This window comes from Camelina sativa, chromosome 5 (assembly GCF_030686135.1).
Source record: "Camelina sativa cultivar CO46 ecotype springtype chromosome 5, ASM3068613v1".
NCBI classification, from domain to species: domain Eukaryota; kingdom Viridiplantae; phylum Streptophyta; class Magnoliopsida; order Brassicales; family Brassicaceae; genus Camelina; species Camelina sativa.
This window is the reverse complement of record NC_141884.1, coordinates 4025903-4042714: the sequence shown is the minus strand read 5'-3', so window position 1 is coordinate 4042714 and position 16812 is coordinate 4025903. Positions and strand designations below refer to the sequence as shown.

At 34.3% G+C, this 16812-nt stretch overlaps 3 protein-coding genes and 1 long non-coding RNA gene across 4 annotated transcripts; 1 reads left to right on the top strand and 3 right to left on the bottom strand.

The window, feature by feature from the left end:
- The first annotated feature begins 1440 nt into the window (after nt 1–1440).
- On the top strand, nt 1441–2783 carry LOC104785389 (transcription factor bHLH51-like). The gene is made up of 2 exons (XM_010510592.3): nt 1441–2020; nt 2179–2783. Exons 1-2 carry the CDS (start codon nt 1742–1744, stop codon nt 2662–2664), a joined length of 765 nt encoding a protein of 254 aa, XP_010508894.1. The 5' UTR covers nt 1441–1741; the 3' UTR covers nt 2665–2783.
- A 197-nt stretch (nt 2784–2980) lies between these two features.
- Nucleotides 2981–3410, bottom strand: LOC104785388 (uncharacterized). The gene is made up of 2 exons (XR_767351.2): nt 3352–3410; nt 2981–3237 (listed from the first exon to the last, which is right to left on the bottom strand). It is a non-coding gene; the product is annotated as an uncharacterized LOC104785388 (long non-coding RNA).
- Nucleotides 3411–4556: 1146 nt separating this feature from the next.
- On the bottom strand, nt 4557–6103 carry LOC104785387 (ethylene-responsive transcription factor ABI4). The gene has a single exon (XM_010510591.3). The coding sequence runs from the start codon at nt 5970–5972 to the stop codon at nt 4950–4952; it is 1023 nt and encodes a 340-aa protein (XP_010508893.2). The 5' UTR covers nt 5973–6103; the 3' UTR covers nt 4557–4949.
- A 5693-nt stretch (nt 6104–11796) lies between these two features.
- Nucleotides 11797–13521, bottom strand: LOC104785386 (alcohol acyltransferase 9). The gene has a single exon (XM_010510590.3). The coding sequence runs from the start codon at nt 13248–13250 to the stop codon at nt 11937–11939; it is 1314 nt and encodes a 437-aa protein (XP_010508892.2). The 5' UTR covers nt 13251–13521; the 3' UTR covers nt 11797–11936.
- Between the last annotated feature and the right edge of the window lie 3291 nt (nt 13522–16812).

Here is a 16812-nt window from a genome sequence, read left to right as displayed (position 1 = left end):
TTTTTTTTTTTTTTTCGTTTTCAAATATAACTTAAACTCTCTCGTACAACATACACAAACATAGTGAAAAATTACGGTATGTAGGGGATTTTTTTTCTAAATCGTGTGAAAGAAATAGGGTATTGTATGTTAATTAAGCTCCCAAAAAACTGATGCAAACAGAAAAGATAAATCTCTTTTCAAACCTATAATAGTATTTAATTATTTGATTGATAAATTACAAATAGTATATTCACGTTCTTAAAACGTATAAAATAATGAACAAATGATATCCATCAGAATATTAGACTAAATTTGTTAACAAACTATCTTTGATTTGGTTTTCTGTCTCTCGTCGACCTCCATGTATTGTAGCCATTCATGATCTGTTTCATTTTATTTATATATAACGATTGACAACGAACAAACACAATGAAGTCTATATATATAGTAATTTCGAGATATTGACACAAAATATAAACCATACACTCGTATACCATGTTTCGAGTAGGCAAGTGAAGGCAAAAGTGGATATCGCGAAGGATGGCATTGAGAACGTGTAGAAAAAAATTGTGGATGTGACGGACAAATTATTATATGCTCCTATCCAAAAAAACCCTGGTGAGAAACTATAATCATGAGGAAAAAACATGTTGAGAAAATGATTGGAACATGAGAGATGTGACTGTGAGTGATGATATCATTACCATCGACCCGATCCGGTGAAATCTTTTTTTACTAATAGGAAAGTTAAAGGTAAAAGCATTTCCTTCCAATGATTGTTATTGACAATAATAATCGTTGTCAAATCCAAATTTACTACTATTTCATACTATATAGATTCAAATTATTATTTTTTCGACTTTATAACCAGTTGGTCTTTTTCCATATGATTAAAGTGGGTTCGATATACCTATTTGATTTGAACGACTTAACTTTCAAACTACAATTCCCTTTCTTAAATTAGATCTCGAAAACAACTTGTATGTTCACTTATCCACACACACACACAAAAATGAACTTGTATATACATTTATATGCAAACAAAATTCTTACATTGTTCGAACTGCTTTCCTCTTATTCCATACTATAGCTTTGTAAAGTTTGTGGACACAATTCAAAGACGATTGTGAGAATCAAATAGGAAATGGTAAACGGATACGGGAAGTCAAAGAATGCAGAATCCAAAAGTTTGAGTGAAGTCATTAAGTTTTTGACTATTGTACTTGCAAAAAAATTACTACATGAGAAACAAACAAAAAAATGAAAGTAGAGATCATTTATCGTATATTTTTTTGAAAAATACTCTCAAATACAATAGTAAGTTATTCTATACGACGACACACTTCTAAATTATTTACAGTTTTACTACCTCGTATTTTTTACAACCCCCACATATATGATGACCCTTAAGTTGTGAACGAAAATTCAACACAAAATTTGCGGCTCTGCACGTTTATGCAAACTTTAAAAATTCATATAGAGAAGAAAAAAAAAAAAGGAAACAAAAAAAGTCTACAAAGAGTATCACACCAATCACCATCAACCTTAAATTTCTCCTTCATTATTTAGATGCAACACCCAAAACTTCGACCTCTCTCTATCTCACACACTTCCTCAGTTTCAACTCTTCAGTTTCAGATTCTGCAACTAAAAAAAGAAAAAAAAAAAAAGAGAGAGATATATTATTACATTCATTAAAGAAAGTAACAACAAGTAATAATAAAACAATTCTTTCTTTTATTGGTTTTTTCTAGTGACGATGGAGAATTCATACGACTCAGCCAAGTGGTCTGACTCAACAACTCCATATATGGTCTCATGGTCATTACAATCTGATTCCTCTGATTCTGATTGGAGCCGCTTTAATCTTGGCTTCTCTTCTTCTTCCTCCGGCTATTTCCCTGCCGATGATTGTGTCGGTGGGATCGATAAAGCTGAGTCACTTTCAAGAAGCCACCGTCTTGCTGAGAAAAGACGCCGTGACCGCATTAATTCTCACCTCACCGCTCTCCGCAAACTTGTCCCCAATTCAGACAAGGTAAATATACTCTGGTTCAGACTATTGAAATGTTTTCAGTTTAATCTGGTTCGGTTCTGTTACAGTTTTAAACATAATCAGATTGACATGACCGGTTTATTATCTGGCTTGGTTCAGAGTATCAATTTAAGTAAACCGGTTTTGACATGACTCTACAGTTGGACAAAGCAGCTCTGTTAGCAACAGTGATAGAGCAAGTGAAAGAACTCAAACAACAAGCAGCAGAATCACCAAACTTCCAAGATGTTCCAACAGAAGCAGATGAAGTGACCGTGCAGCCAGAAACCATCTCTGACTTCGAATCAAACACAGAAACAATCATCTTCAAAGCTTCGTTTTGCTGCGAAGATCAACCCGAGGCAATCTCAGAGATCATTATGGTTCTCACAAAGCTTCAACTCGAAACAATCAAAGCTGAGATTATCATTGTCGGAGGAAGAATGAGAATCAATTTTATCCTAAAAGATAGCAAATGCAAAGAGACAACGAACGTAGCTGCATCAGCTAAAGATTTGAAGCAATCTCTGTGCGGTGCGTTAAACCGAATCACATCTTCTTCTTCTTCATCATCTACTTCTTCAGTTTGTAGAATCAGAAGCAAAAGACAGAGATGGTTTCTCTCTTCTCACTACTCACAACAATGAATACATTTTCACAATACATACACAATAGTACAACCCATTCCTTATTACTAAAGATTTTGTCAGCAATTTGGTTGAAATTGTTCCCTACTAAACCAATCAAGATTTGTATAACTTTACTCTGAATTGTTCCACAAGTTATATAACCTAAATCTGAATCACTACGAAGCTTCTTAGCATATCATAACATTAAGATTTGTATATTACCAATCAAGATTTGTATAACCTTAAACTGAATTGTTCCATAAGTTATATAACCTAAATCTGAATCACTACGAAGCTTAGCAAATCATAATAACATCATCGATAAAGAAACTGATTAGAAAGATCAAGGTTTAACATTACTTGAGGATCCATACAATCCAACAAAAAACGAAGCCAAGAACAACTTAAAAACTTGAAACGAGTTCAGACAACAGTACTTAAGATATAAGCGAAAAAGACAGAAACAGGGGGAAGCAGATATTGAAAAACCGAAGTCTTCAAGATGAGTCTCCTCTCTCTCTCTCTCTACTTAGATCGCTGTCTCATCTTTCGTCTCTTCCTCTTAAGCCTCCTCATACGCTTCTTCTTCCACTACGCAACCACGACAAAACAGAACTTTAATCAGCCGCAACAAATATGAGACGTAACAGAACAATAAGACAAAATGTATTGGTGAAGAAGATTGCAAAAGATTGATGGATATACCTTGGCTCTCATGGCGGAGAAAACTCTTTTTCTCAAAAAACCCTAAATCGGCGATTTCACGGCGACGGTAACAAGAGAAGAGGAAATGGTGCGTAACTGTGAATATATACCCCTGGAAACCCTAATGTAGAGGTGATGGGCCTTTTGCTGAACCCATATTAATTAGTTGGGCCTTATATATATTCTCGGCCTTAAAGATATTGTAAAGTTTAGATATTTGCTTTGTTTCGTAACAACGATTTAAAAGAAAATGGTAATCAGTTTTGGCCAATCAAAGTTGTTTATTTTTCTTTTCCAAAAAAAAACGTTTGCAATTTAACAAATTCAGGTTTGCAATTTTTGGTCATGGTATGGACTATGGAGAATGCCAGATGAAATTTATTGACAAATCTTTCTCCATGCAATGCAAATGAATAATTTAATGAGTGATACTCAAGTAATAGAAAGATAAGGTTATACTCTTTCTGTCTCACAAAGACTGAAGTTTAGAATTTTACACACATATTAGGACAAAGGGAATATATATGATTAATTTATAATTTATTATTTTTCTGATGATTTTTTTATTTTATTTATGACAATCTCATAATTTATTTTTCTAATACTTTTTCACTTTTTCACCTTCCCACTTTTACATTCTCTACACCCTACAACATCAGTAATCATTAAAACAAAAATTTATTAAAAATATTCAAAACATCAATTTTTGGGGATAAAAAAAATTCTCTAAAACTTCAATCTTTGTGAGACAGGGAGTAGTAAATATTTAATTTATCCTTGTTTTCATGCATTACTTTGCGTTCAATTTTTTGCATAATTAATCATTGTTAGTCAGAAACAACAACAAAAATCATTTATTTGTTGAAGGTAAAGAATATGTAAATTATTCAAAAACAAGCAGTTGTTGAAAGTTTAAATTTGGACAAAATCATGTCCAAATACTTTTAAGAATGATCAACTGATGATAGAGGTTCGTTCAAAACTCAAACCATTGGAATCAAAAACGCCAACGATTAGTTATAAACTTGTAATCGCCTATACCACCAAGTGTTGGTCTCATAAAAACATAAATAATCTTCTAAGTTCTCAACGACATATATGCATGTAGTGATGGAACACTTCTTGAAAACGTATAATCTCATATCGTGATAAACTCCTACATAATTCAAACTTGAATATACGATAAGTATAAATAATCTCAGAGATTAAAAAACAAAATTATACATATATAACCTCTGAAGCTTAACAACCAAATCGAAATTATCATATCCTAAAGAAGGCACTCCGAAGGAAAATGTTGAACCAATAAATTCCAATACAACTTTCCCACCGTCTCCCTCTCTTCCACATATATATACTTTATTGGAACCGTAAATCTCTTTTACGAATTCCCCGAAAATAAAAAATCTTCGAAAAAAAAGAATAAAATACCCTCTTATTTATCTCTATAGGTAAAAAAAAATCCTCCAAAATCTTGCATGCAAAGCTCCTCCTCATAAAAATCTCTTTGATTCCTCAGAACAATGAATCTCCAAATGCTCTTGGCTGACCTTACGGGGAACCTCATCGTATATAATATGATCTTCCACAAAAACAAATTAATAGAATTCTCCCAAGATAGGATCAATAAAATCCCAAATACTCCCCCAATGACTATATTCGTCTTCTCCGCCAAAAGGCCAAATCGTTGAAGATCCATCTCCTACCATATAACCAGGATCTAGACCCATAGAACACACCGGATCAACCACCGGCGGTGGATGAGACATTGAAAGATTCGAACCCGTGGAACCAGCCAGAGAGTTCAAACCCTCCATCGAATTATTATTGTTATTGTTATTACACCCACTTCCGCCTTGTTGTTGTTCCTGCCCTAGCGCCACCTCATGATGGGACGAAGTTGAATTAGCTACAGGAACATCTGTTAGCTCGATGTCATAGATCTTGTTACTACTATTACCGGAGTGAAGATTCTGATACTGTTGGTGTTGGAATTGTCCCACTTGCACCATCTGATTTTGTTGTTGTTGTTGTTGTTGTTGTTGGTGAGGGAGAAGACCATAACTAGGGCATAACATGGAGGTCCCACTATTAAGGAAGATGTTGTTGTTAAAAGGGATACCGTACGGACCAAAGGTGGCTCCTCCTCCGACGGTGGCGGGGGTGGGACGAGGGAGGAGAGGTCTTAGGGTTTGAGTAGAGGAAGAGGAAGAGGAAGGAGAAGACGAAGCGGCGGAGACGGAGGATGAAGAGGAAGAGACGGAGGAAGGAGAAGAAGGGGTTAAGTTGAGCTGAGCACGTGAACCGTAGAGGTAAACGGCGGCTCGGTCGTAGGCACGTGCGGCGTCTTCGGCGGTGGCGAAAGTACCAAGCCACTTACGAGTGCGCTTACGTGGCTCTCGGATCTCGGCGACCCATTTGCCCCAGCTTCTTTGTCGGACGCCACGGTAACGGAACTTGGAATTGTCAGGACCACCTTTGCCTTTGCGTTTGCGTTGAGCGGAGGAGGTTGAGTCGGTGGTGGTGGTAGCTGAATCGGATTGATGAGGATTATTGTGGGTTAGGGTTTGGTTATTATCGTCAAGATGGTGGTGGTGTTGTTTGGAAGCTAAAGGGTCCATAGATGAGGAAGAAGAAGAAGAAGTAGAGAGAGAAAGAGAGAGATTAAAGAAATTGGGAAAATTTGGAGAGGACGAATCAAGAAGAAAGGGAGACTGAAGAGTGTTTGAATGTCATTGTTGTGAATGGTCGATTAGGGCGGTGCTTCTTTTATATATACTTGCACTCTCTTCACACTCACTTCTTTCTTTCTTTTTTTCACTTGCTCATTTGTTTTTTTACCAAATTTTTTTGTTGTTATTATTTATTTTTTTTTGTTTTTATTATTTTATTAAGTCTGATTCGTTTATGTTGTAACACATCGGAATGAAATCAAGATACTATTAAAAAATTATGCCATTTTTGGGGAATAACTAGTATATCATATGTGTATAACAATAATATGTTGAAGTTGGTTTTTTGATTCTGCTCGAGTTCTTGCTTGGTTAACTGTGAGAAATACTCGCATGTTGAAAACACGGTAGGTATATGCAAAATAACGAAAATGAACTGAATGAATACGTGAGAAGTTTTGATAGTTCAGTTTTTAATTTGATAATCCCAATTGCACGGTAAGTATATGTAAAATCAAATTCATAAAGGTTAGGAATTGCAACATCAGAGAAATAAGAACTGAATTATATATCTAAGATGAAAAAGAAAAATCGTTTTTACGTATTATAAGCAATTTAAGAGTATGAACGAAAAGGCGCAAGAGATGGACAATTAAAAAGATTAACAAGAACAAGTGAACAAACAGAAGACAAAGTAACGAAGAAAATGGTTGAGTTCAAGAATTGAACGCATTAATAAGGGTTAATGTGGCAAGAACAAGATCAAATAATTGCGTAACGGTGACTAATTAGGCATAATTGTAGAGAATGTAACATTAATCATTAACTAATTTCAGTATGTGGCATTCATTACCCAATTTTGTTAAACTCTCTCGCAATTTAAGCAATCAACAAGCATTAATAAATGATTCTACTAAGCTCACTAATCACCATCACATCAATTCTTATTGACTAGAGAAGTAAATCTATCAAGATTGTATGAGTTGATTAAATTACAAACGTTTTATCTGGCCATGAATTTTTTTTTTAAGAAAACTTCACAGCAGCGTTATATTTTTTTTTGAATTTAATATTAAATTATATTCAAAAGAAAAATAAACGTTTTACAAAGTTTATGTGGTAAAAATCTTTAGAACAGTTTGAAAATAAATCATTCAGTAGAATCTAGCTTTAAACCAAACTTGAATGGATTTGCTTTGACCTCCTTGAAATGTGCTTAGCCGGTTGCGGACATACTTGTACAGCAGCAGCGTTATATAGCACAGCTACATTGGTGTTTCAGAAACATCTTAAATTTGTCAAGTCAGAATGCTATAAACTGACCACTCTTTTCAAAAAACAGTTTTCCTTATAGATAGAGGAGTGGTAATCAAGTAAAAAAGAAATCTAATATACAACAACATTTAAAAGTATGATATACAATCATTTTTTTAATATGATTTTTAAAAAAAAATTTTGGAGAAGAAAAAAATTGATTTGCGCACTCGGAGAGTGTTGCAGATCCATGCCTGCTGCAGCCACTGGAGGGACAGAAATACAGATACAGAGACAGTTATTATTTTTCTGCTTTCATTTAACACAGACATAGATATATGTGTTCATTTAGTCCACTTAACACCATTCTTGGAAGACGACTTGTCTTCAGTCAAATACTTCGTCCGATAGTTATTCTACATTTTGGATACTATACACCTTTGAACTTATTAAGAACTATCTTATACTGTATTAAAAATATACTCATATGTCAATGGAACAAGTAAATACATATATTAACATATTAAGAGTAGTTTCTGTTTTTAAAAGTATTTATATTGTAGATATTTATGTATGCTTCGACTTTAAGAAATTAGAGAATAAAAATTTAAAAATGAAACTCATCATCTAATTCAACTTATATACGGAGTATTTAAGAAAGAAAAAGAAAAAGAAAAACTTTACTTATACAACATGATTTTTTAAACATTAGAAGAGGTAATAAGTCTCTTGAAATTTTTGTTTAAAATAAATTGTTGACGACAGTTTAATTTACAATAAAAGTGTGTCAACGAATGGTAGCATACAATATAAAACATAGCTTGTAGAAATATCATCATACCAAAATTACTTAGAAAGCTTGCATTTATACTAACTAAGATTCGTCTTCTTGGTATTTACTTTTAATTTGTTGTTTGTCATCAACAAAACTATGAAATACTATTAAAGGATTTTTTCTATAAGAAAAACAGGAATATTGCATGGGAGAGATGAGGTGGCGAAGAAGGAAGCAAAGACAGCAAAAGAACCAAAGCTTTTTGTGTTGTGGTTTCTGAGATCTCAACCCAATTGCCTTGGAACTCTCACCTTTTTATGTCTCAGCAGAACCCAACTAGTTGCGCCATACATTCATTTTCCTTGCATCTATCCACTTTATTAGTATATACCAATCAATATAGCTTGATTATTCCAATCTCATCATTCACGTGAAATTTTGTATACCAATGAGTTGAACATTTGATAACATTAAAGAGATATTGTTGAGCTTTTGTATTCCAACAATTTACAGATGCTTAATTTAAAATGATGACCATAACAGAGGGGAAATAATTTAAATGCTTTTAATTACTACTTCAGTTCTGCAACAAACCAAACATATGATATACAATACTATAATGTTTCGTATAAGCTACAAAGTTTTAGGAATTTGAATATTTTCAATAAACGAAAGCAAAATGGTTGGTGCGAGAGAGGAAAATTGTCGAGGAAGATGATAAAATGCTCACATGCCCACAATTACAAACCGTGGGCTGCGCTTTAAACAACAGCTAAGATTATGTGTGCGTCTATATGTATGTATCTGTGCACCTATGTGTTTGGATAAGGGACTTTTAGTTTTATTTAGTAGACTTTTATTTCAGTGTCTCCGAAAGTATAAAATTGGGTGCGACTTAATAAGACATGTATGCATGGAGAGACTCTATCATTCATTTGACATAATATAATTAACAAACATTACATTATTATTAGTCGTTGGTACAAGATTCTCTGTGTCTGACAAAAGCACTTTCCTTTTTGGGAATCAATTTTCATGATCGCATCTTCGTATTCGTGGTCTAAACTTCTAAACAGTTTGGAATTTTTTTTTTTTTTAAATACGAATTTAAATTATAATACAACAAAAACACTATGAAAAGTCACTAGACTACATATGAACCTAGTCTTAACAGTAAAATCTATCAGCAACGGTATCGGTTATAATGGCTACATTCTTATAAGAGTAGTGTTTTAGTGGGGGTTTATAAATCCCTTACCCGAACAAATAAACTTCACACAATATTCGTTGTTAATAAGATTCGTAATATTCAATTATTCATAGCTTCTAACGAATAGTGAAGTGAATGTTCAGGAGTGATGCCCAAAGAAAAACACAAGTGGGGTCGAAACATATATGGCCGTTAAAGTCATTAAGAACTTCAACCCACATCACTCATGAAGCCTCTCTACTATAGTATTCATTGGGCCTTCTGGGGGTCCATCCATGTTTGGTTTACGGTACTTCAACGGAAACATTGTTTATTTCGGCATGAAATACGTATGTCGTCATGTAATTGTACAAAATTCACAAACCAAATAAAATCTAACCAATAACAAGAGGCCTAGAACAACATAGCTGAATTTTTGGCAATGGACATACCAATCGACTTACAGATGATACAATGGAATCCAGTGCTTATAGTATTTTATATAAATTTATTACATTTTAAAAGAGTTTATATAAAACATTGCTACAAATACGGTTACAGTTTAAAACCTAATAAAAACCTTACAAAAACACTTTGTCTCTTCGAACTATTTTGCCTGTACTTTTGCGCATTCATAATTTTTTCTATATTTTAGCCTTCAAGTTGTGACATATAGATAACCGTCGTAAAAATATATATAAAATTATGGATATGCATGCATTTAGACTAAACGTTATTTAATTATTTTGTATGGTGGAGCATACTATTGGCAGATATACGTTGGATAGTAGGTAGTTCCATGCTGGCTATAAAACAAAATGGTAACTTAAAAAGTCAATTATTAAGATATTTACAAGTTATGCAGAGTGAGAGTTCCATTCCCTTTGGTTGAGCTGACTTTTTTAGGGCCAAATCTCTAATTGAGAGATTCGCTCCAACCATAAACATAAGTGGGTCGATTCATGTCTCTCATATAATGCGTATATATCGTTGACAAAAGAAATGAAAACGATAACGTATTTATTTTGTTTCTTCAATGATTCAATGATAAACGTATATGTCATCGAATATTATACTAGTATCAGATTATGTTATTCAGTGTCAAAATTCCTTTTTTCTGGTAAAAGTGTCAAAGTTCTCCTTCAAGAAAGGCTTATGTAGTTTATTAAATGTACAAATGATTCTATGATTAGCGTCTCGATCCATATATAAGCTGCGACATGTCAGTCAGTCTGACTTGCGGTGTCTCTAATTAAATTAATTAACGCACGTCTACTTAACCACAATTAAACATCTCCTAACAAACTAATCACAATTTAGTCAAACCATATTCAAATCTTTTTAATGGGGCGGTTCCAGTGGTGGTGATTCTCAAGGCCATAACGATTTTATTATTTTTGAGAATCTTGAATAAATGAGAAAAAATGTCCAAAGTAAACAGAAAGTTCTACTAAAAAGTATGCATGCAAACAAACGAATTTGGATATAATTTTTATTTCGGGAAGTGATTCATTTTGTTGAAAATATCTGAGCAAATTTGAAGTATCAAAATATGGTTAGTTTAATGAAATATCTAATATTTAATAAATAAATCTCTTCCTAGATTATACGACTATATATTCTCTGACAAGACTAATTATCCTCCATAATTTACAGATTCATCCAAAAAGGCAAAAAAACTTACAAGGCCAATTAAAATATGCAACAACTACTAGCTAGCTAAGACGAAAAAATGATCAGTTATAGAGACAATCTATATTTTCTTTTGATGATAGAGAAAAATAGATACAAAAACCAACTAAACTATGAAAGCAATCTTAAAACAAGATAGATAATGCTCTTAAAGAGCTTATTGAAAGAGAAATCTAAAACTGAAAATACAATAGCTCATTGGAGCTTTATTCAAATGTAAAGAACAAAGAGAGGGAGAAGCTTTAGGTTGTCTTCAAGAACAAAATGTATTTTGATTGAACTTCATACAATGATTAAAGAGGAGATGCATCTCTTCTCCACATTACACAAGTTTATATATGATTCTATCTTGATGGAAACCCTAAACACATGGGCTAATGGGCTGCTTCTTGAGACACCAACTGGGCCTTCAATGTGTGCTCTAATAAACTATGCAAATTTGATGATACATTCAAAAGAGGAGTAAAATTATGATAACAAAAAGGGTTTTAACATAATTATAGCCAATCATGCCTGTTGTTTTGCCGACACATACTATTTGGAACCAATGCAACACCAAAGACTGACTATACATATCACGGATCGCCAAAAAATAAACTTTTTTTCCTTTTTATACTATAAGATTGCAAGAATAATTGGTATGGGACTATTTAAGTATTAACCATTGCCAAGTTCAAATGTCAGCGGCCGTGTAGATCGAATTTTAAAACAGTAGTTTGAGAAAAATATGAATCACATTATATACATATATGCATTTAGAAACAAAAACAAAATTATTTTATAAAAAGAAATACTCTGTTTTTTCTTTTTTTATCAAGTAATACTCTGTTTGTAACTTTGTAACGTGAATATTTTGCCTAGTATTTAAAAAACAAAATTGGATTTAAGTAAAATAAAGTCAAAACTCATATTATACAAGTCAACGGAGGGAGAGTTCATAATTTATTTTTCGAAAAGTAATAAAAAAGGTAAAAATTAGAATTTATTTATCTTTTCACTAATTTTAAGCGTTAGGACTCAACACAAGATTCTCGTAGGTGTCAACGGCGCTTGACGGAACGGCGACCATTACTTTAACAGCGTCACTTCGTTCTGGAACAGGAAGCAACAAACAGTAACGGTCACAACAAACCGATCCAATGTGAATCGGTTTACCAAAACCGAAATCGAGCTTCTCTAAACCGAGTCGTGACCACTGCGACAGTATCAAGACTCCAACCGAGTCAGGACTCGCTCTCTCCTTGCTCACAGCTTCCACCACCGATCTAACGTAATCATCTCCGACTCTCTCCTTCGCTTGTTTCACGAGCATCGTCGCGTGGCTTAATCCTTTCTCCGTCAAGTCTTTCACGGTGGTTTGCGCACATCCGACGACGAATGCGTTCCCGTAGTATCCACTCGGTAGACTCGGTTTAACTCGGTCTCTAATGTTGACGCTGAACAAAAGCTTAATGATCTGGTTCGACGGCAAGTTCAGTGATCTCGCCCAGCTCCGCCATACATGCGCGGAGAGTACCTCGAACGACGTGTGTTTCGGATTGAACTCGCCGAGTCGACTCGCGAGTTTCTTTAGCTCGTTAAGCTTCTGTCTCTCGAAAACGACCGACGTAGGAACGAGTCGCTCGGCGTTGAACCGGTTTACGAATCCGCATAGATCGGGAACTCGGTTGAACTCTGGATGGCTCAACGAGCCACTAGCCGGAGACGGCATAAGCAATTGTCGATCCCATAAGTGTTTCCTCCTCGACTCGGTTTGACTCAGCGAGTCTTTAGATAACTCGGCGAACAAGGCGAGAAACTCAGCGCTGCCGATACCGTCGGAGACGCAGTGGTTGACACCGACGGCTAAAGCAGCGCCGCCGTCACGGAGCCAAGTGAGCTGAACGACGAGAGGAGGGGCGCCAGCGAGGACATCGATGACGTGAAGAGAAAGAAGCTTTCGCCAGCTAGTCACGTGCCGGGGAGGTTTCTGAAAGTCAAGGCACGTGAGGACGTCAGAGACGGCTTCAAGAAACAGAGCACCTTGGCCACGGCAATTGACCTCGAGACCTCCGCCGCCACCACAACCGTCGGGTCTCTCACGGACGCGGCCGGAGAAAGGGAAGTAAGGAACGAGGGCGCGAGAGAGAGCGGATTTGAGACGAGCGGAGAGAGAGTAATCTTGGTCGGAAACGGGTAGTGGGTAAACGAGGAGGTACTCGATGGTGAAACGGAGGAAAAGCTGAGAATCTAAAGCTGAGAGAGACAGAACAGAAGAAGGTGTTTGGTCGGAAGGAGTAATAACTGTGGCTTCTTTCACATGAACTAAGGATCCCATTGCTGCTTCTTTTTTTTTTTTTATGATGCTCTGTTTTGCTTCTTCTTTCCCAAATAAACAAGGTGGGTCTCTTCTATGTGTATTATATACATATATATATCTCTGCTATGTGTATTATTATTAATTTATTATATGCTTTTTTTTTGTTTTCTGTTATTACATATGTATGTGCTTGTATAGTCACGTAGATAGAGGTATCGAGACAGGTAGGGTAATTTTGTAATATTGGTGTTCATTGTTTTTCTTTTCTTTTGAGTTTTTTTTTTTGACATGGTGTGTCCTGTGTTGTGTGTTGTATCGTGCAGATGTACTCTTCACTCTTGTGTGTACGTGTTGCCTTATTCTCATTGATTTCGAATTTTTGAGGTCATTTCTTGATCCGTCGGTCCGAAAGTTTTTACAAGTTCTTTATTTTGTAATAACTCTAGTTTAGAAATTCTTGGAATGTAGATTTTAAATTTTTTAGCGCATATCGAATTATGTTTCTCCATAAGCATGATTTAATTCTTTGTGCTATAATATTGTTTTTGAGAATTTTAGCAACGTAGTCAGAATTTTAAAATGTAATTAGGTATTGTGTATAGCTTTGGTTGACTAATAGTATGAGTTAGTATCGAATATGAAGATGATTTTGTCGAGATGCTGAAAATATTTCGATTGGTTGATTTTGGATATTTAGTGGATTTGGAGATCCACACTTTGGTCAGTTAAAACTGGTGAATGAATTTTCGTGGAGGTTCGCGCATATTTCTACCGTCCGTTCAAATAAGTACATCAACCATCAATTCTTTGACCATCTGATATATATATATATTTATATACGGTTGTTTATGCAACTTCTTACCATCTTTTTCTCTTTCTTTGACAGCGCTTATTGATTTTTAATGATAATCTACGAATTTTCCATGTAAAAAGAACTGAAGGCAAGAAAGAATGTCCAAAACGTAGTAAAAACTAGTGTTTGGCAAAGGTTAAAAATGTACACATATTTCAAAAGTGGTTGTAAAATGTCATTTTGCTGGTTTTCTCTATTTTCTGAAGTATTAAAAACATGCACTATTTTTTAATTCTGAACAGTCTTTGAATTGATGTGTTACGGTGTGAAATGAAAAAAGAATTGATTGACAACTAAAGTAGGAAAACATTTTTTTTTTAATGCATGTTAACAATGTGTGCAAGTAACTCGTCAACTTAATAATGTGTTTTCGTAGTTTAAAAGAAAATATCCCTTTAGCACATATGATATTCCATATATATAATTACCATTACATTGTTAGCATATGCTTGAAGGTCTTTTGTGAAATATAAAAGTCTCAACTATTACTTACCGCTTCTAGATCAGTATTCTTACCGATATGTCTTGTTACCACAAATATTTATCGTTTTATTACATTAATCACAGATTATGTCATGGGAGCAAAATACAATAGCGGAGGAAAAGAAGGGACTTACTCGACTAAATCTAACAAATTTAAAGTTTTAGAGTTGCAGTTACAATTACACCTTTCTTGTGTAAGAGTTATTTGGATGTATAGAAAGGGCAATATTAATGAGAATAGAATGGTTGTGGTGGCGGTTTACACAATATGATGTGCCTTGTTGTTTGGGCGTTGGCGCATGTGTCTAAAACAGTGAAAGATTTGGTGCCAAGATTCTCATGGAATAACTTTATTGCACAAAGACAAAAATATACTCATGGAATATTATATGATATATACATACTCTTCCACAATTATGCAAAATTTATCTAGAAGAGAAACATCACAATTTATTTCCTTATTATTCTAATTATAGTCATCTTTTGGGGAGCTTTTTTCCCAAAATTGTGAATTGTTTTCCCACATTGCTGCTACGTTACTATGGAAAGAGACACGAACATACCGAAAGATCATCGAGGAATTTAATTTTCAAATGGTAACCAACGAATTAATATAAATTAACCATTTGTGCACTTTTAAGTGAAATCATATGTATAGATAATTCATAATTCTAAAGCAATGCCACTTTTTTCTTTAAGTTTTACTGTAGTGGTCTAGTCAATTCTAGCATGGACCCATAAATATTTAACGTGGTCACTCGTATAGTGTATATGATCTACTTTTCTTTTAAGTCATATTTTTTTTCGGTATTATATAAAGCTTCTTTATTCAATGATGATAGAACAGTGTTACTTACTACTTCGGCCCTACAAATATTACCTGTTCTTATAAATCATCCAGAATGTGATGAGTAGAGTCTGAGAGCTTTAAGGATCGATCAAATCTTAATACGATGGAGTTTCTTATAAGAAAGAAGATCCATTGAATTAGCATATATCGAATGGTGATGTATATGTATTAATCACATTGTTAATGTCTCAATATATATTGTTGCAACAAATGTCCGAATTCTTCCTTTATCATTAGAAGAAATAAGATGGTGGGATAACAAGGTCGTGTGTGACCCGATGGTGTTGTTCGAGTAGTAGAGAATTGTCTAGATATCGTCTCACTATCTACAACTATTATTGTGGTTCTTTCTAGTAAGATGGTAGATGTTTTTAGTAGCAAAATCTTTCAACTGTCTACAAATACCGGATTGCTGAATTAGTTAGGATTTCAATATAATTTAGAATTTATCCCTATTACAAAGAGAGAAAAAAAAGATGGTGGAGTACATTTCACATTCCCATTAATGAAAAATTAAAAAGATGATTCGGTAATCCATGTAAATGGGTTTATATTGTTTTGATTCTGTTTATGAAAAGAAATAAGCAAGATTTGGGAAGATTTTGTACCAAGAAAAAAAGGTGAGAAGATTGCTTTATGGGGAACAAACTAAAAGGGTGACTTGATATGGTATGCACATGTTACGGTGGTCATGTTTTTTTTTTTCTTCTTTCTTTTCTTTCTTTTACACTCAAGGAATCTAAAGTAAGTCATCTACGAACTCTGGTCGTATATATATTATAGAGTAGATGCATGCTGAAAAGTGAGAGGCACTTTCCATACAATATAGACCTTGTATTCATGTCGGTGACGCCAACGACATGTTAATTTTAACAAGGAGAAAAGCTCGCATAACGATGAAATTGAAAGAGAAATAAAGGTAAAAGTGATATTATGACGGTGACGCTGGTGTTGCTCGAATTTTCGAAGTTGTTATTCCTAAATCAACGAAGTAGTCATCGTGTATTTTCCGAAGTTCAAAATATACCGTCGTCTCATTTTGTTGCAGAGACAAAGACCCAAACAACATTATACTAGTATACGTGAAGTTCGGGGAATGGTGGTTGGTGTTTTGATAATGACAATAGCAGGACTGGCCAACATATGTTTTTTGGTTATAAATTCCGATTTAAATTCAAATTAGATTTTGAAAGTGGCTACGTGAACTTCAGTTGCATATATATTTTTAAATTTTCAAACTAGATTTTGAAAGTGGCTACGTGAACCGTACCTTATATCACTAAGTTTATTATTTTCATAGAGACCATATCGTAAACTAGCATTGTGTTTTCCATATGACTTCGTTTATATAATTATATATCTCCAAGGACAACCACATTTAGTCTTTAAAATTT

Bases quoted from the DNA above. Each gene is read 5' to 3' on its own strand.
- LOC104785389 (XM_010510592.3), top strand. From the start codon at position 1,742: ATGGAGAATTCATACGACTCAGCCAAGTGGTCTGACTCAACAACTCCA. The intron at 2,021-2,178 runs GTAAATATACTC...ATGACTCTACAG, and splicing joins TTGTCCCCAATTCAGACAAG to TTGGACAAAGCAGCTCTGTT.
- LOC104785387 (XM_010510591.3), bottom strand. From the start codon at position 5,972: ATGGACCCTTTAGCTTCCAAACAACACCACCACCATCTTGACGATAAT.
- LOC104785386 (XM_010510590.3), bottom strand. From the start codon at position 13,250: ATGGGATCCTTAGTTCATGTGAAAGAAGCCACAGTTATTACTCCTTCC.